Source organism: Echeneis naucrates, chromosome 19 (genome assembly GCF_900963305.1).
Source record: "Echeneis naucrates chromosome 19, fEcheNa1.1, whole genome shotgun sequence".
In the NCBI taxonomy this organism is placed as follows: Eukaryota; Metazoa; Chordata; class Actinopteri; order Carangiformes; family Echeneidae; genus Echeneis; species Echeneis naucrates.
In genome coordinates, this window is record NC_042529.1 from 11,244,056 (window position 1) to 11,264,331 (window position 20,276).

Consider the following 20,276-nt stretch of genomic DNA (forward strand, 5'->3'; position numbering starts at 1 on the left):
ACATTTCTCGCTGACACGTCTTTGAGATTATATTTTGCCAGGTAACCCCCATGAAGTTGGTTAAAAGCACATCTGTGTAATCAGCTTGTCACATTGTCAGTATTGTTTCTGGATAAAAGAATTGCATGTGGAGCATTTGACTCTGCTCTCCAGCTTTATTGGGCTATGTACACCCACAGCCTCTTTAACAACCCCCCGCCACCCACCCCTTCGGCACTCTCCTTTCGCCCATCATCTTTGACGTGACATGGCATCCTGAGGGGTGAAAGACAAATTGAGGAAGGCTTATTAAATGTATATGCAGCTCAATAATTAACTTGAGGCAATTTGCAGAAATCTATGGGATCAGCAGAACTTGCCTCCACCTCAGCAGGGTTTATTGCAATCATTAAGTTTCCCCTACACTGGGGGAGAATTAACAGCAGAGTGGGGGCTAGTGGTTCGTGTGTGTGTGTCTGTCTGTTTGTATATTCGTGCATGTGCAGCCACATGTGCTAAGGATTTTGGGATCATTCAATTAAATGGGTGTCATAGATTTGACAGTCTGTTGGGTGCCTGTGCTCCTGTTGAGCCGGGTAGAAAGAAACTGTTAATGTACTTTAACACTGGCAAAGTGACTGAGGCAACCCCATTAAGTGTTACTGGAGGGTCTTTGGCTCTGAATCCCATAGCAATCAAGTTCCCTTTTCTTAATCACATGCCAAAATGCCTTTTATAATAACACATTTTAATTGATTGGCTTGGGAGAATATTTCGCTGTAAGTGCAAGAGTACTTTTTGGAAGCACTCCTAAAATGGACGTCCATTTACCAACTGTAGCGCAGGAAGGCTTTTTCATTGACAGGCCTGTCTCTGTGTTTTGACTGCAGAGCCGTTAGTCTGTAGGTGCCTCTTGCATCTTATTTATTAATCAAAGGCTGAAAGGTGTGTAAAAATTATTCAGCATGCTTGCCAGCAAGTGGTGGGAAAACGCTTGGTGTAGTGAAAACAGCTGATGAGTCAGAATATATTTCCATGTCAGCATAAATGGCGCCGTCAAAACTTGGGTGTCCTGCCAGATTTCACCTGTTTCCTTTCCTGCTATTTAACTGTGTCCAAATGGAATACCTTAAGTGTGACTGCCAGATTACAGTATCCGGATAAAAATCCCAAGGATTCTCAGGTCTATCAGGCTGCAGATATCTCTAAGCAGTAGCAATGCTCTTCACGGTCAGTGTATTTGTATACAGATAATATGCTGAGGATTTTACCTTGCTGAGGCTCTATCATTTCTGATTAAATAGGAAGATGTTAAGCTCATATGTCACCCAGTATTAAATGGATTGATCTGCACAGTATGATAGGGCTGGGTTTAACTCATATTACGGTGTAGCAAAACAGCTGAACCCTTGGTGACATTAATTCATGCTGGGTGAAATGCATACTCTGTAATGCCAAGTGGAAAAGCCTTGAAGATTACAGCAAATGAAATATGGTGCTTACTGATGTGTAGTACATAATATAGAATATGATCATCATAATCTGTTTCTTTGCACACTCGATCTTTCTCATTTTATTTAGCCCCTTAAACCATCCCTATCCACTCTTTGACGCAAATATTACATCCATCTCTTCGATTCACTCAGCCCAGCCCTCATTCCACCAACTTTAGTATCCATCCTCCTTTCCTAACAACTGCCTACTTTCATTCACTTGCACTGGCCACTTTACACCCTTTAACTCTCTCAACCTTTTCTTCCCCCTTGTTCCAGGTCAGAGGAGGCCAACAAGGCCTTTTCAGCAGCCGTACAGATGCACGACGTCCTTGTGAAGGCGTGGGCCATGTGGGGTGACTATCTGGAGAACATCTTTGTCAAGGACCGCCAGCTCCACTTGGGAGTGTCCGCTATAACCTGCTACCTACACGCCTGCCGCCACCAAAATGAGAGCAAGTCTCGCAAATACCTAGCAAAGGTAAGAGAGATCTGGGAAGGTTTCTTTTATTTAAATTTATTTATGATTAATTCTGGTACTCTTAGTTGTGTTTTGTTTTTTTCTCTTATCAGTTGTGGATGTTTTCTCTCACTTTCTCTCTCTCTCTGAATAGCATGGCAGCAACTGCTTTTACTGTTGCACCTCTGGTTCTATAAATTCTTTCTTTTTTGCAAATGGTTTAGAGTTAATTCCCTTGTTTCCTGACCCCATCCATCCCCTATATTATTGGTGCTGATGAGAAGACCCCCTCCCTCCCTAGACTCTGCCACAGTGAAAGGCAGAGTGGTAATTTGATTGATTACAGTCCATGGGTGTACAATGTGGATCAGCTCTCATAGAAGATCGATAGTGGAGTGAAGCCCATCCTCTGGCACACAAGGGTTTGACAGTGTAATGGCAAACAGTCCAATGCTACCATACTTACAGTTGACTAAGCCCTGTGTGGGGCTAAAAGAGATAGACTCTTTGCTAACAAGAACACTACCTTCTTTCTCAAATTCACACCACTGCACTTATTACAGTGCCTCCAGAACTTAGCACAGAAAGACTTGTATGTCCTTACATTTGCAATCTGCCCTACCATAATATATATTCAGGTCAGGTTGTGCTCAATATCAGAAAAGGGGTGACATTAAACCATGTGATTACAGCACAAAATGTAAGAAAATGAAAGCACATTTAGGTAGATTCTTCTTGGAAGGATTTCGCTTTATTTAAAGAAGTCCTCTTCTCTATTATTAATAGACTTGAGGACTCTGAGAAAATGTGAAAACTTCCCTAAACTGTCTGCCTCCCTGTTTTCAAAAAGTCATAGGCGTTTCACAGGGTGTAAACATTACTAGATACCTCTCTGTGTCAGGTGGGACCTATCATAAATATGATCTTGGAATATCCAGTATTAATACCAAGCATTACTGTCATTATCCACTTGCACAACATTACAGTTAGATTTTTTTCTGGTTACCCTCCCTTGTTTTTTGCTGCCAAGTTTGGTTGGCTGTGCTTAGTCCTGATGGATGAGGAGAGATGACCAGTCATTATCAGTAATTATACACTATCTGTGTACCCAGGTTGGCTTGCTGAAGAGAGCCTGAGAGGTTTGAGTGGGGTTAATGTCTTCATCATAATATAGATGCACACAGAAGCACACCAGGGGAGAGAGATCAGCTCCACATTGGCTCAGCTTTGATCATAGTCAGACGGTGTACTCATTCTTTCTTTTGTGTCCCCTTTCCTGCTGTGAACAGCCTGGGAAGCAGCCATGATCTGATTAATGAGTCCTCATGTGTCCGTTATTTTTGTTGTGGAATTTATAGAGTCTACCTTGACAAAAAAGCATTGACTAGTGCTTTTGCGTGTTTGTTTTTTTGTTTGCTTGTTTCATAAATAATAATGCCTTTCTTATTTGTGTCACTTCCTGATTTCATCTTCACCCCCAGGTGTTGTGGCTACTCAGCTTTGATGACAAGAACACCCTGGCAGATGCTGTGGACAAGTACTGCATTGGAGTTCCACCCATCCAGTGGCTGGCTTGGATACCCCAGCTCCTGACCTGCCTAGTTGGTTCAGAAGGCAAACCCCTGCTCAACCTTATCAGCCAGGTGAGGCCATAACAACCAAAAACCCCTGTTGGTATTCATCCCCTCAACATATGTTCAACAGCTTTGTCAAATAATATTCCCAGTCAGAATATGTTTGAATTTTTCTTTTCTCTCTTTTTGTGTTTGGATATCTGCCCCAGCCTTTAATGATTAATGTTGTCCTCGGCTCCTTTCATCCATTTTTGGGACTCACATCCGGTTGGTGTGTTCACATTAGTGCTCAAACTCTTCTTTCTAATCAAGATAAATTAACTTCATTCATGCCAAAGCGGCATCTCCTAGGTTCTATTTACTACACCAAATATTCACACCATTTTACTGTCCCTTATAGCAAATTATTGGCTTTCACCAGTCACTGGTGAATTGATTCTTCAATTATTTGTTCAATAAATGATTATAAAGTTAATACTGTACACATTTGCACTGCGGGAACAGAGCTAGTAATTATTCTGAGGGCTAATTTGCATTGCTTAATGTAGTATTATTTCTGCACAATTTGAAGAGGGTGATCGTCAAAGAGTTGTCCGCTCTAACAGACAACAGTCTTCTCAGCAGAGCAGGAATATTGCATGGAGCATATGAGGAGAGGGGAAAAAGAGGGGAAGAGACAGCGTTTTATGTAGCTAAGGTGACAGATATAGGAGTAATATGATGTTCAAGTGTGATCAAGCAATGATTACTCTTTTACTCTTTAAATATGCAGATGATTTGTTTGTAAATCCATTAGCAACCTGTCTTAATGCACATTAGCTGTTGCTGTTAATAAGTATGCCAAATAATTACCATTTACATTTTCTCTTTAATCTTTTTTTTTTTTTATTTGATTTTATCTGGTTGTGGTCCCTTAGTTATAGTTGAATCATTTAAACTAGTGCCTTTTGCATGTCCATAAAAAGAGATCTAAACCATCCTGTGGTCTGCTGCATTGCCCTGTGAAGACTGAAGGGCAAAAGGTTGCCACTTTTTTCTTTCCTTTTTTCATGTATAGAGAACCAAATTTTAATGCATGGCAGGATTCATCCCTGTCGCTTATCTGAATTATTTAGAGTTTCTCTGCGGCGGCGGGATGTTTAAAAAACGTATGTTGAAATATTGATGAAGGTGAGGAGAAGAGTGAGTGGGGGGTGGCGGGAAGATGAATCAGAAGTTAACAGAGAATCTCAACAGCCCTCCCCACGCGCACCCCCCTCCTCCTGTGGCTGCCTCCTCCTTGTCTACCACTCACCCTCTTCCCCTCAGCCCACCTCAGCCTTGCCAAAATATGGCATTTCTTATCTTACCATTAGTGTACTGATCTCTGATTCCTCCTCTTCCTCTCTGCCGTACTTTCTCTTTCATCTTTAATGCTGCTGTTAGATGCACTTAGAACTCCCTCTCCTTGTCACTCCTGATTCTAGTCTTTCAATTCTCATCTTTGTGGTGTAATTTTTCATTTTACATCTTTCCTTTTGACACATCATTAATACACACAAAACTGAAATTAGTGCATTGTGTAAACAATTACAGACTGCTATAATGCACAATGTGTGCAAATGTTCAATTTTGAACTTAATACACACTATTGAAATTAACTTGACTCAAACATGTATGCTTAATTCGTACATTTTTACAAATTATAAGCAGAAAGGTAGAACCAGAATCCACCAGAGGTCATGTCTTTGTGTAGTGAAAGCATTGTACTTCAGTGGGTTTTCTTTGGCCTCTAAAGAGTAGTTAAAGCCTTTTAGCAATGGCTAAATGTGCACTACAGCTTTATCAGCTCGCCATTGAGGAAGTGCTTTTTTTTTTGGTCTGTTTTTGAATTTCATGTGACTTTTCCTTTTTACCCTTTGCATTGTTCTGCAAGACTAGGACCTTGAGCAGCAGCAGCTGCCTCTTTCACAATTGAGTTAATCCTATCTCTCTCCCTTGCCTCGCTGTTGTATTTACAGCACCCTATTGTAGAATGAACATTTTGAGTTGTGAGTTAAATGCATTTAGGGAACTGTCTCTCTTAAAGAATTTGAGACCCGGCAAGATCTGAAACACCTCTTTTAGTTGTCCATGTAGTCAAAGGAGAACTATAGTGTGTTCTAGTTTGCTGTTGGCTGACCTATTCCCACCTTTGGCTGCTAGTTTTTGTAAGATTTTTGTAGTTTGAGGGTTCCTCTGAGGACCTAGACTCAGTGTCAGAGGAATGTTGATAGACTCAGGAAAAACTTAGAGGTTCCAAGATACATTTAGACCTAGGTTAAAGTGTGTAGGAAAAATGCTTCTTTTCTTCTCAATCTCTCTACTGCATCCTCCAGCACAAGCACTGTCTACGCTGAACCCACCTTTGGTCAGTATTGAGCTTTTGATGCTGAGATGTGAAGGTATCTCTTCCTCCCCTGCAGACAAAAAAGGCTCTAGAAAGGATCAAGTAGCTATGTAATAGCAGCTTGTGAAATTTTGCTCTGACTTCTGAGACAACCTTGTGGTTTGGTCTTCCACCAATATCCAGTCAGTCTAACACCAGCCTCAGAGGTCTCTCGTTCCTACTGAGTTTGTCTATGTATGTGTGTGTATGTAAAAAACACTTTTACTGTAAGATTACCTTTGGACAAAAAGAAAAGCTGTGGGCAAGGGCTTGTTTTATTTCTGTGTGTAGTTTTTAAAAATGACAGATCTTTATTGTTGACTCATAGCATTTCAGGGGACTTTGTCACAGCTCATGTTCTACCTTTAGGCACTCATTCAGTGCAGTTGCAGTGATGGCTAAATGTCAAACATATCAATGTCGAGTTGCGTTTGTGGCTCTTTCAAAGGGGCATTCCTTTACAATTTCCTTATGTGGTGACTCTCAGTGGTTCAATTCACTTAATTCACCAAGGTAGAATGATGCATTTTTCTAGGTTTTTGACCTTGGGTTGGTTTTGTATTGGACATTCATTTGATGACAAGTGTGGTGTGGTTGTGGTTGGATTTTGGCCCGAGAGGGCACATCTGAGAATTTGGGTTAGGGTCAGGGTTGAGCTTGAGAGAACACCACCCCCATATTTCCTAAAGTAATGAATCTTAGATGCTGAACTAAATTACAGGATATGCAGCTAATGACTACTTTATGTAAGCTGATGTATATTTATAAAGTTTTTTGGGTGCAATTGTTTTGCTTTTAAAATTTGAAACCTCATATGTCCTGAGTTCAACCATTAAGCCTTCCAGTGTTGTCAGTGACTTCTCTCGAAAGTCTTAAGGGCAATTTCATCATCAGTCACATTCAGCTTTGTAATTCAGCCATAGCGTGTTTTTAACTTCCAGAACTCCCATGGCTCAAAGCTTCAAACACTCCCTCTGTTATACCAGAGGTTTCTGACTGTATCAGTATGATCTTGCTGTCTCTCTCTCTCTCTCTCTCTCTCTCTCTCTCTCTCTCTCTCTCTCTCTCTCTCTCTCTCTCTCTCTCTCTCTCTCTCTCTCTCTCTCTCTCTGACACGCAGACACAAGCAGTATCTCTCTATCCCTCTCGCTCACCCCGTCTCCTCCTTTTCCACCTCTGTATGCCTCCTCTCTCTCTTTTGTGGTCCTAAGGGGTAGTCTTTGAAATGAAATCTGTGACCCTCTTTTATCTGCTAGGTGGGACGAGTGTACCCTCAGGCTGTCTACTTTCCTATCCGCACCCTTTACCTGACGCTCAAGATCGAGCAGAGGGAGCGCTACAAAAGTGGTAAGTAAACATGGCTGTCTGTGGTCCACTTCTTCTTTACCATTCTCTGAGCATTAAACACTCTTTTCTGACATTCTGATGCTGAGTTATTATGCTTGAAAGTACATGAAAGTCCAAACATGTCTTTAGCATATAGAATATATTCTTTTGACATTTTATCTCTGGGCTGCTCATTTTATTTGTACTTTGAAAGGGTTGAATCTGCCCTGTCTACTGTCTACTTTCTTTCCTCTCCATCATATCTCCTTCTTTACCACCTTTCCTTCTCTTATCCACTCATTTCCTTAGATGCATCTGGACAACAGCAGCCCAGTTCAGTGGGGGCCCAGCCTCATTCAGGGGCCTCTGATCCAGGACCTATCCGAGCCACTGCCCCAATGTGGCGCTGCAGCAGGATTATGCACATGCAGCGGGAACTACACCCCACCTTGCTCTCCTCCCTGGAGGGCATTGTGGACCAGATGGTGTGGTTCAGGGAGAATTGGCATGAAGAGGTGAGAAGATCAGAGGTGCTAGTTTTGTGTGTGTCTGATTTTGTTGATATGTGTTTTTCACAGATCAGATGGTAAGAAAACAATACTGGTGGATGTGAGAATCGTCTACATTTGTGCATATGTGTGAAAGCAAGTTGGCACCCACATCCTTTATATGTGTATCACACCAGCTGGTCAACCAGATGACCACAGTTTGGCAGATACTGCCTCTTGCGGTCTGATACATGTGGTTACACTAAGGTGATATGACTTGTCTGTGAAGAGGTTGTCACTCTCATATCCCTGATTGAACCAGTGTGCGCTACTAAACAAATGAGTCACATTCAAGACAGAATAGTCAGTGGACTCACATACAGTTCTGGCATTAGATTTTCCCCATGACCTAATTATATCTAGGTAAGAATTTTTTCAAATCCTCTGTTATCAACTTCAATCACATATCAGTTTCTGTTTTTTGCCCAAGCAAGTTGTGTGAGTGCCAATACAGTAGATAGACCCGTTATGATAGGCTAAACTAGACTTGGTCCTGCTGCAAATTGTTGTAGCACGCTATGCGTGCATAGGATGGGATTTAGGGCTCCAAGTTTGTGGGGGGGGGGTTGTTTGAGGCACACGGCAGCAGCTGCAGGCTCTGTGGTTCATTCCACTGGGCAAACAGGGGCACAGAAATGCCTATACCATCACCTCTTTCTTGCTGTCATTGCTGTATATCACATCACACAGCTGCATCTCTCTGTGTTGCTAAGATTTGTTTCACTTGAGGTTCCATTTTACAAAGATCAGACGTTATTCAGATTGGAGATTAATATTAGAGAATAACAACTGCAAATAATATTAATGGAACTATCTTTCTGCAGGTATTGAGGCAGCTCCAACAGGGCCTAGCTAAATGTTACTCAGTGGCGTTTGAAAAGAGTGGAGCTGTGTCTGATGCCAAGATCACTCCGCACACACTCAACTTTGTTAAGAAGCTGGTTAGCACCTTTGGTGTTGGCTTGGAGAACGTCTCCAACGTTTCCACTATGTTCTCCAGCGCCGCCTCTGAGTCACTGGCCCGCCGTGCTCAGGCCACAGCCCAAGACCCTGTTTTCCAGAAGATGAAGGGGCAGTTCACAACAGGTTGGTTCTTTGGCTTTTTAAATATACTCACCTCTGCATGTATTACTTAGAACTATAAAGAACAGACAGAAAGAAAAACAGCCATTGAGGAACCATGTCATTCCCAGGTTGTTGTTTACATTTGCCCTCCCCCTGTTTCCTGTATCGACTTTATTGGCATAGTTGTTAGTTCACTCTTGCTTCATGGATGCCGGCCCAGTTAACATTCTGCACTGCTGCTGTCACCTCTATCTAGCTTCATCATACCAATAGTAAATTTGAGGATACTTTAGAACACGACACTTGTACAGTATTTTTAGGCTATGAAAAAAGGCAGTTTGAGTATTTGACAAGGTGCAACAATTGGCCAGGTTATGAATTCTCCCTGAAGCCCTGCATCAAGCATTAGCCTCCTTGCAAACACGAACAGCATTGCTGGTAACATCTACACTACTGCCTAAATTGACCTTATGTGACAATATATTGACCAGGTTATGTTGTGTCTGTATTGACTGTTGTGCTGCTCATATCTGTACTGCCAGTACAGACTTCACTGTTGCTTTCAGCAGCTGACATGTTGCTGTTGTGCATTGTAATTTAGATTTCCAATTAGATGATTGATTGATTGATGATGATGATTTATTTATTTTTTTATTAATATTATTGTTGGGTTTTTTTTACACAGCACTTCTAATCTAATAAGATAATGCTCCTCTGGAGTGATCATTTCAATGACCTGTCTATGTTTTCTGAAATAAAGCAGAGGCCCTTATTTTGCTCTTGCCGTTGCAGAAATATATGAAAGCGAGAACTCCTCGTATAGAAGTTTGGTTTCCCATTTTGGTAGCATTTAAGAGTCTCTAAAACAGTGTATCTCTCTACTGAAATACACTGTAATGAAATTACTTTATTCCTGGGCAGTTTTGTCTCTCTGAGTGAAATGGATTCTCAATGCAGGTTTTATAGACTTGCGGTCTACCAGAGGCTGAATTGATATGAGTGAAGTGATTTTTATTTTTTTTTTTTGACCAAATTGGCACTGGACAACTTATGCCTACTTATTTTATACTCTGATGTAAATTTATTTGAACTATCAATTGTTATAGACTAAGTACCAACAGCCAACGGTCACGTACTGGCAAGTTCTGTCTGCTGTTTTATCCTTTCTCAGGAAATGTCAGTGTTTATTGTGTTTATTTATTTTTTATTTTATTTTTATTTATTTATTTATTTAATATTATTTTATTTTATTTTATTTTTTGAATATATCTCCAATATATTGGAATTCAAGAGTCTGCTTCGGCTGCTCTGGGCAAAGAAATAAAACGTTTTGTTCCCTTTGCCCACTATATATTGGCCTAGAACATTACAACGTTGTACAACATTGTAGCTATTTTCAATACAGTGAAGAACAGTCATTGTAGAGCAGATTTGGCACTGAATTACCAACACAAATAACCTTTGTCTGCAGATTAATTTAATTGACTAAGGTAGGATGATGCATTTTTCAAAGTTTTTGACCTTGGGCTGCTTGAAACATCCACTGTTCTTCATTTTACTTGGTCTTGGATTGTAGACGGTATCTAGCTCTGTTTCAAATTGCCACCCTTTTTAAGCAGGAAATCCCAACGGCAATTTCTCTATTTTTTCTCAGTTGTAGTACATTGATTAAAGATTAAGAATAGGAAGGCCTAATCTGAAATGAGAGGCTATTCAATTATCTGCTGCAAGGTTTGAATATGGATTGACACATCCAAAAGTAAAAAGTATGTTAAATTCACGTGAAAGCCTGTAAGGCAGTGAAGAAGCCTAGAGTATTTTGGCCCACATGTTAAATTCATAGACGAGCTGTGGAATCCAACAGGACAGGTGCAGTTGTTTAGCAAAGGCCCCCTCTGAGACATTTTCTCAAAACAATCATTCTCCTGTTGTCGGAGCCATGTGTCTGTTTTCCTACATTACATAAGGGAGTTGAACACAGTTCACTGGACCTGGTTTAAACAAGGATTTTCTGCAGCTCCTTCAGTGTTCAAATAAACCTCTCTCTCACCTACTGACTGCACAAACATATTCAGTGAATTATTCTCACAGCAAAACACCTTTCCCTTTTTATCATAATACCGCAGAGCAGCTCTTCCCTCCAATTCCACTTCCTCTTCTCTTCTATCTTTTTTTTTTTTTTACAATCTACGGGTTCTGAAATGGATCGGTAGAGCAGGTGAATGAGGAAAAGCTTGATGGAGAAAAAAATGATCACCTAAGTTTAGAAAAGAACAAGCAAACATAAGATCAGGAAGGAGAACCTAGGAGGAAGCATTAAGACAGGTGTGATGTCATTAGCAGACATAAGCATGGGAACAGCACATGGACTGAATGAACAACACAAACAAGACTGATTGAGTCTCATGGTGAGTGCTACGCTGATGAATTTTACCAGATGTTGCAGTGCCAGCTGTGCTCATGCAGCCAGGCATCACCAGGGCTTCTGCCTCGCAGGGTGCCTGCCGACCATCGCTACCCAGCTGTCCCCACGGTGACGTGGGAGCAGGGCCGACAGAGACTGAAACCACACAAACCTTCTAGAGCGGAACAAACAGGGTTTACAGAGCTGCTGAGCAGCCAAGCTCCCATTCCCCGCACCACGTTAGTGGCTCACTCGCTTTCACAGGGTTTGTGGGCCGGAAAATATGGGTTTATGTTTGCACATATAACATTTGGCAGCAGGGAGGCATTCAAATCCAATTACGGCGAATGCTATTTGCATGAGTTACTGTTTTAGCTGTGGATCTGTTCCAGAGACTTTTGTCAGAAGGAAAAAAAATGCAAGTTTCTTGGCTTTCGTATTTTGTGCCTGAATAGTCATTTGTCATGCTAAAATGATATTTAACATGGTTAAATGTAGCTCAATATAATTCTGCTTAGCAATTTGGCTTTGCACCTATGACCTATGTACCTTCATTCAGACAGAAATCAAATCAAATATATTTATATTATATTACAAAATCATAACAGAGTCGTATCAAGGCACTTTACATATACAGTGGGTCTAGACCAAATTCTGTGTGTGTGTGTTTTTTAAGAGACCCAACAAATTCTACCACGAGGAAGCACTTGCTGACAGTAGCAAGGAAAAGCGAAAAGTGGCAGAAGAGGTGGAAACCTTAGACAGAACCAGGCCCGAGGAGGCTGACCATCTGCCTCAACCGGTTTGGCTGAGAGGTTGGGGGGAGCAGAAGTAAAAATAGGGCTTTTAACAGAATACATTATAAAGAAAATGATTGATAGCATTTAAAGATAACTAATGGTAACTATTGCAGGAGCAGGTGTTGAACAGGTACATGGAGCAGAAATTATTTGCCACCTTTGTAAGCTCCAAATGTGACCTTTTATTGCCAGGAGCTCCTCTCCTACCATCCTTGCTGCTGTAATGACCTCTGAAATGCTCACAGGCACAACCAACCAGCCAGTTGACTTCATCTCACCACAAACATGTGGAACACATACAGCTCCACAGTCAGGGGCAGTACATGAGGGAATAATAGTTCTATATACAGAGGTGACCCACCTCCTCAGTCTGGATCCATAATTTAGCACACCAGTGCTGATCCTCCGCTGTGGTCTGTCAGTCGGGCCAGGTAGGGCAGAATATTGGCCCTGGTTTCTACACACAGGTCAGAGAGCAGCCTGGTACTTTTCAGTGCTACACTCTTTCTCTCAGCATCTTGTTCCCTCTGCTAGCAGACAGAGCAAGGGTCAAAGATAAGTTCAGGGGGACTGAAAATAACTCTCCTCTGGTCTCTTTGGCTATATTGCCCTCACTACAGTGCACTTCTGCAGTTTCTCTCAGCATCTGTCTGTTTTTCAATATCCAAATGTCCAAACAAAATATATGTACCATCAGAGGGATAATTATATAATTGCAAATATGAGTGTTACGGTCATAGGTTGGCACGCTAACTGAATTGAACAATCATAAGTTGTTGGGATTTTTTTTTTTTTTTTTTTTTTTTTTTTTGGTGTGTGTGTGTGTTTGTTTATTTTGGTTTGGGTTTTTTTGTAACTGAGTAGGTGGAGGCTGCATCTCTTTTTCACCCATTAATGTGTCATGCACATTACACCCCTGTAGAAGTGCATGTAATTATGAAATGTGATGTCAGATATGAGTTTTTGAGAAAAGGTGTGTTTGACAAAATGTTTAACAGCATTAAATATTCATATGTTTCTCTTTGTACATATATATATTGCATAGTGGCTCTTCCTTGTGTTCATCCTTCTCTAGATAAATGGGTAAAATGCGTTATATCTGATAAGGGTGGAATGATATTACTATATTGCTTCATGGCTCTAAAGGAGTAGAGCATGTCTAGCTTCCTCTGTTTAAAGGCATTATACACTTTTATGGTGTTGAATTGTTGTCGGGCTTGCAATTTCTCAGGACTGTTTCAATTTTACCTCTGGTATCAAGGCAGGTGAATTGCAGGCGGATGGATAGCGAAATAGGGCCACTCCGAAAAGAACATTGGCTGTTTTAAAGGGCTTATTTAAAGTATTAGGAGGTCTCACTCTGGGAGAGATTGAACAGGGTTGAAATGGCAAGGCCTTGCAGTTTCATGTATTCATTATAACAGGCAGCACAATGGGGTTGGCTGAAATGGGAGTGTGTGTGTGTGTGTGTGTGTGTGCGCGCGCCTATGTTACAGAGATGTCCTGGGGGCTTTACTCTAAAATGGAAAACCTGCCTGGCTCACTTCCCCTCCTTCTGTTGTTATTGCTACAGCTCATCACAATATGTTGTGTGCAATATGAGTTGTGACTTGAAACAGGAATTTAATACTTTAAGACACTCATTTTTATAGCTCTGATTTAATCAGCTCCCTTCCTCCACTGGCGAGCTTTAAGTTGATAGAGCAAACAGCTTTCATTTTGCTGCCACCCTGCCATGAATAACTTACCCGTGAAGTTCTCTTAAGCAAGGCACTGCACCACACCACTAGAGTGGAGTGGCCAATGGTGCAACACAATATTTATAATGGACATTTTCCAAATGTAAGTTTGTATAACCATTGCCCTCCCTTAGGCCCTTTCTGTGAATAACAATGTGTTCTTAGTGCGTGTTACTGGGGAAATAACAATAAAATAAATACCCATATCTCACTTTAATTAATCTTCACAATTTCTGGTTTTAAACATCCATTGCAACATTTTCAATGTTACGGACCAGTAAGTGTTTAGTGTTATCTTTTTTTATTCTGTTTATCTCTGTATTATTATTATTACTTATTTTATTTTTGTTTTTATTTTTTTATTTTTAAGTACTTTCTCTTGTGTCTTTTGTGTCATTTGCCTGTCTTGCAAGGTTACTTAGACACATCTGTATTTATACCATAAGTACGGGAGTAACATATAACTGCAGGGGAGGTTAAAGGTCACACACCTACAAAAACACAACAGAGCTGCTCACAACTGTTAATCTTGTACTGTTGGCAGCTGGGAGCAGCTCTACTGGAGCAGTCGAGCAGTTGGGGGGCTCGCTGTCTTTCTGAAGGGCATTTTGAGGGTAGTTGATCAGGGGGAAAAAGTGTGAGGCTCCTTCCCATCATCTTGCCACTATCACATCACCAACAACCTGCATCTGCTTTTGACTGCCTTTTTTCCTGTTTAGTCTGTAATTACACATTCTTTCTTCAGTGATGGATGCTAAATTATTCAAGTTCACCGTTCCATTGTAATTTCAAACCTATTTAAAGAACAGGAACTTTCTTTGGGGTTTTTAATTCCTGCTAGACACTTTGAGAGTATGGGAAATAAGGCGAAAGGTCCAGTGCTAAAAGATGATTCTAGTTGTAACCAAGGCTTTCCTTTTTTTTTTCCCCTGCCAGACTTTGATTTCAGTGTTCCAGGCTCCATGAAGCTTCACAACCTGATCTCCAAGTTGAAAAAGTGGATCAAAATCCTAGAGGCCAAAACAAAGCAGTTGCCCAAGTTCTTCCTCATTGAGGAGAAGTGCCGCTTCCTCAGCAACTTCTCTGCACAGACAGCTGAGGTGGAGATCCCAGGGGAATTCCTCATGCCCAAACCCACACACTACTATATCAAGATTGCAAGGTAAAGCGCTTTTCCATACAAGGACACTTGGGGTTAGTGAACAGGAGTGTGAATTCACATTAGCCTCGAACTAAAAATCAACTCTGGTCCACCAAATACATATTGCACTTAGTTCTTACTAGTAAATTATTTTAAATGGTAGCTGAATGCAATGTAATAAAATTACATACACAAAGAAAGGTAATGTGCTTATTATCCTTTTAAGACTGACATCAGTGATTTTGAATTCCAAGTTGTTTTATAAATATAATTTGCAATCAAAAAAAGGTTTTCAATAATGTTGTGCATATAAGTAAGGAATCACACAAAACTGAGTTCTTATCATTCCTCCCACACAAATACTTTAGACTAATTTCTCTGCGCCTCTCTCTAGGTTCATGCCCAGAGTAGAAATTGTTCAGAAACACAATACTGCAGCACGTCGCCTCTATATCCGCGGCCACAATGGCAAAATCTACCCCTACCTGGTGATGAACGATGCATGTCTGACTGAGTCACGCAGAGAAGAGAGGGTTCTGCAGCTCCTGCGCCTCCTCAACCCATGTCTGGAGAAGAGGAAAGAGACCACCAAAAGACATTTGTTCTTCACTGGTAAGACCATAGATGATAGACATGGGGGTTTAAGAAAAGGGGCTGGATGTAATTCACTTAGATAACGAAAACTTTATGTTTTTGTTTTGTTTTGTTTTTTATCTTTTATGAGCTATCAACAGCTTTTGAAAGAAAGAGGGCAGTTTCTTTTTTTCACCCCTGGTTGTCCACTGAGAACAGTTGGCACTGACCATCTCTTTTCTTCTTTTTCTCTCTGTCCCTGTCACACGCCACACACACACAATTTAAATTCACTTTCAAGCACAATTTCCTCTCTTGTTATCCCCTTGGGGTTTGCCTCCACCCAGATGTTTGCTCACTCTCCATCTATGCACTTGATTGGTTTGTTTAAGGGGAAATATGGAAGGGGAATTCAACAGTCCCTTCGAACCCATTTCCTCCCAACTGCAATGGCTGGTATTGATTTGATTTGGGGTGCCAGTTTATGTAAATGCTTAGACGGCTTTCTCTGGGCAACCCATTCACAGTCTCTTACCTCCTTAAAGTCTGCCTGGCTTGATCGATGCCACATCTTCACTGCAGCTGTTTCCACTGGTCTATTTTAGTTGTAGGTTTATGTCTTTTTTTTTTTCTTTTTTTTTTTTTACACTGTGGTAAAACAGGGGCTATACACCAGCAAGTGTAGCCAAATGTTTACAGCTTGTGTCACTGACTTTGTTGTTTTCCCCTCTTGTGACCTCCTCCTTTCTGCCACATCCTCCTCCTCTCCTTTCTTGCTTTGGGTTTCCCTACATCCTATTCCTCCCCCCTTCATCCTCCTCCTCATCTATTCCCCACCTTCATCCTGTCCCCCTCTTCTCCCCCCCATCTCTCTAGTGCCCCGAGTGGTGGCAGTGTCGCCTCAGATGCGGTTAGTGGAGGACAACCCTTCATCTCTGTCACTGGTGGAAATCTATAAACAGCGCTGTGCCAAAAAGGGCATTGAACATGACAACCCTATTTCTCGATATTATGATCGTCTGGCCACTGTACAGGCTCGAGGCACACAGGCCAGCCACCAGGTATGGAGGCATTTGTACACATCTGCATACACACAGCACATACACAGCAACACACCTTCGTATAATTGCGGCCATCTTTTTTTGCTCTATATTTCTCTGTGTTTGAACTGTAATTTAGCAGTGGCCTGTGCCAGTGTAGCCTTGTGACATCTAGGAAGGAGCATTTGATCCCCATCCTTTTTAAAACCACATCTTTTTAAAAAACATGATCTTTGAATAGAAGATCTATTTGATTGTCAATGAGTTGTCAGTTTTTGTTTTGGTTTAGTGCTCTTAACCCAACCCATAATTCATTTCTTTTGTTAATTTAAAAATGTAAATAGAGATTTACTCTCATGAATTACTCAGTGCTTGTCAGCCAGGCAACTACATCAACCGAATAATTTGGTCTTCATTAAAAAACCATCAACCTGAGTCCTTCACCTTGTTGGCTGAATGCACTACTATAAGTGTTGTCATTAGCTTAAACACAAAGTGTAAAATTATGATGACTATTCCTGGAGACTGATTATCAGCCAAGCTTTCAATCAATAGTAAAAATTGGATCAACCAGGTCTGTTGCTTAATTTTGTGTGCCTGCATTGCTCAATTTGATAGAGAAATTGTATCTCTGCCCTTTCTCTATGATGGATGCTTATTTTTGATAATGGTTCAACACAAAGCAGATATCCTATTCCCTGATTCATAGATCATAGAACAAAATCTGACATGTTAATGGTTAAAAATTTTGATTGCCAGGCAGTTATGTGCTCTCAGATACTTTGACTACTTTTACTCTACTTTTGTGTTCTCGAGTAGGAACTAAAAATAGGAATTGATCAACTCTGAACTGGCATTGAATCCTAACTATTTAGCGCTCGCACTGAGGAAAACAAAACCTGAAAACGATGTAGCACAGCAGTATTCCTAACGTCCATCCCCCCTCTCGTGTCTATTGCCAGGTCCTGCGGGACATCCTGAAGGAGGTGCAGGGCAACATGGTGCCTCGCAGCATGTTGAAAGAGTGGGCGCTCCATACCTTCCCCAATGCCACAGATTACTGGACCTTCCGAAAGATGTTCACCATCCAGCTGGCTCTCATAGGTCTGGCAGAGTTCATGCTCCACCTTAACAGGCTCAACCCTGAAATGCTGCAGATAGCACAGGTAGGAAATTTATACTAACAGAAAGATGCTGGGCTCTCTGTCAAGGGCAAGTGGGATCTATGTGACGGAAGCTAATTGAATAGATATACGCTCTCATAAACGCATTAAGACATCACCATTACCTTCCTCATATCTGAGCGTATGAATTACCATTCTCCCCCATGACATTCACGCTGGGCATATCAGTCAGTCAGTCACTGTCAATGCAAAGGATGTTTTGACAGAATGTTATATTCAGTTTGTCTGCTCTTCAGCTATCAAAAACATTTCAATTTGAAGATGGCGTGTGTGCGTGCATGCGTGCGTGCATGTGAGAGAGAGAGACTGAGCGTGTGCATTTTAGTCCACATGCATTTGGTGCTCAGGGTCTACAGACAGCTTTCTTAAAGTCATTATTAAAGATGATTGTGTCAGTCGGCCACCCCTCCCCTCTGATCCTAATCGGCCTTTGCTGACAGGCCTTCCTTTGGGCAGCTAAGCGCTGGTATTAAGCCCCTCTGCCTGTTCCACTCTGCAGATCCCATTAGACACAGGAGGATTATGGTGCGCAGAGTGTACACACCGACACAAAAAGAGAGAGAGTGCAGGGGCAGGACATCACAGTAGTAGCATCATGCTCCGTGCTGCTGAAACTGGCGCCTTATATACACACATTTTATATGTTGCTTCTCACAGGGCAGAGTGACCATGTGAGGCAGCAGCTGCTTTGTGCTGTTTATCAGGCCTTAATTCAGTTACAAACTTCATTCTTTCAACTCTTGTCTTCATAAGGTTAGGCCATTCATATTGCTGTGCAGATTAGTTTGTATATCTCTTTTGATACTTGACACCTATTTTTAAAATCACCCCAAATCACAAGGCACTACAGGTCCCACACAAATTGTGTTATCACATTCGCACCAGTGCTAAAAGGAAGCCATCACTGGCCCCAAGTCTGGTGATTTAGCATTCTGAACGAGGCCTCCCTACCCATCTGTCTGCAGGGATATCAGAGCCCCGTGGGGGTTGCTGGTGTCTCAGCCCAATACCCTGAGGCCTTCTGCTGAGGCCTGGAGAAGCAAATCACAGTGCAGAGAGACAGACCAGAAGTGGGGGCAAGGGCAAGCGAGACAGAGGAGGAGAGGGAGCACGAGCTGCAATGAAATGTTCTGCTATAAAGCTGTCAGAGCCACTCACCTTTTCATATAAGGGAGCTTATCTTCCCCAGAATGGCTGCTTGTGTAGCGGCCCTCTTGCACATAAATGCAGGCTTAAAGATGAAAACTTGGCTGTATATATTTAAGTCAGCAGGGAGCGACAGAGGAGAGGAGTGGGAGTGAATTGAGGATTATAGATGTTCTGCTCCTGATAGTTTGACGTGTTACTATGTCTGGAGCAAGCAGATCAATAGCAGCAGCCATTTCATTGGTGTGAGCTTGTTTTGTAGCTCCCATAGCCTTTCTGAAGAAGTCATTTTCTTGCACTGCCTATATGGACTAAGAACACAAGGGTGAAACCAAACTATACAGAGGAATATTTATAGAGATATTTATTTAGTAGGCACTTCTAAAAAAGTGCCTCATTTAAAATGTCCTCGCTTTTCACATAGACGCTTGTTTTCCAGACTGCTGACTATATATTTTCCTCTGCTCTCTGCTTACAGGACACAGGAAAACTCAACGTCTCCTACTTCCGCTTTGACATCAACGATGCTACAGGTGACCTGGATGCTAATCGCCCTGTTCCATTCCGCCTGACACCAAACATCTCTGAGTTCCTGACCACCATTGGTGTCTCAGGCCCGCTAACAGCCTCCATGATTGCTGTGGCAAGGTGCTTTGCACAGCCCAACTTCAAGGTAATTTCAAGGTTACCATATCATGATTATCCTGTGGTTTCAAGTATGCAGCTCAAAATAAATATATATTATTTTATTGACTAATAAAGAGATTTGATACATGATCAGAGGTGCACATGCTGTCCTATTCAAGTTTAGTGTGATAATTTTCACTTAATGATTTAGGATTTGAATTTTTTGTGATGACCCTGTTTGAAACAGTTTTCTCGTGGTCCCCCCCACCCCCCTCAAAATGACCGAATTTCCCGTCTGGTTTTATTGGAGACACAACCAAACAAAAACAATGGTATGAAAGAAGAAACAGTCATAGAGCTGTGTAATGTTTCTACAGCAGGGCTGTAATGACAGGAGTGTGGTGTCTATGTATAGCTCTGGCTCATACTTAAAGTCTGGCTGATGTGGCGGGAACAACAGTGCTTAAAATGTGAATAAACACTCTCTCAATGATGTCAACTAGTTAAGGACTAGTGCCAGAGGCCAGTGTTTGTTGTGGTTGAAGAAAATGGCCGTCTCTAGGGAACACAATGAATACACAACAACCATTCACTCAAATATAGTGAAGCCTTAACCCATATAAACAATCCAGGTCTGCCTGAAACCATACAAACACTTAAGCTAAGAGTAGGAAAACAGCATGTACCTTGTTAGGTGATGATTGCTAGTGTTGCGGCTCGTCATGGTTTAGGTGGTTATGTATTTCAGTTCTGTGCTGCCATAATGAGCT

At 41.5% G+C, this 20,276-nt stretch overlaps 1 protein-coding gene across 1 annotated transcript in view; it reads left to right on the forward strand.

The window, feature by feature from the left end:
- Positions 1-20,276, forward strand: part of trrap (transformation/transcription domain-associated protein) — a 74,031-nt gene that overhangs the window by 51,718 nt on the left and 2,037 nt on the right. The window contains exons 62-71 of the mRNA XM_029527334.1: positions 1,752-1,953; positions 3,414-3,575; positions 7,170-7,260; positions 7,549-7,754; positions 8,612-8,873; positions 14,732-14,957; positions 15,331-15,548; positions 16,386-16,570; positions 17,512-17,715; positions 19,358-19,552. Of these exons, the coding sequence (XP_029383194.1) occupies positions 1,752-1,953; positions 3,414-3,575; positions 7,170-7,260; positions 7,549-7,754; positions 8,612-8,873; positions 14,732-14,957; positions 15,331-15,548; positions 16,386-16,570; positions 17,512-17,715; positions 19,358-19,552 (1,951 nt within the window). The remainder of the gene's footprint in view (positions 1-1,751; positions 1,954-3,413; positions 3,576-7,169; positions 7,261-7,548; positions 7,755-8,611; positions 8,874-14,731; positions 14,958-15,330; positions 15,549-16,385; positions 16,571-17,511; positions 17,716-19,357; positions 19,553-20,276) is intronic.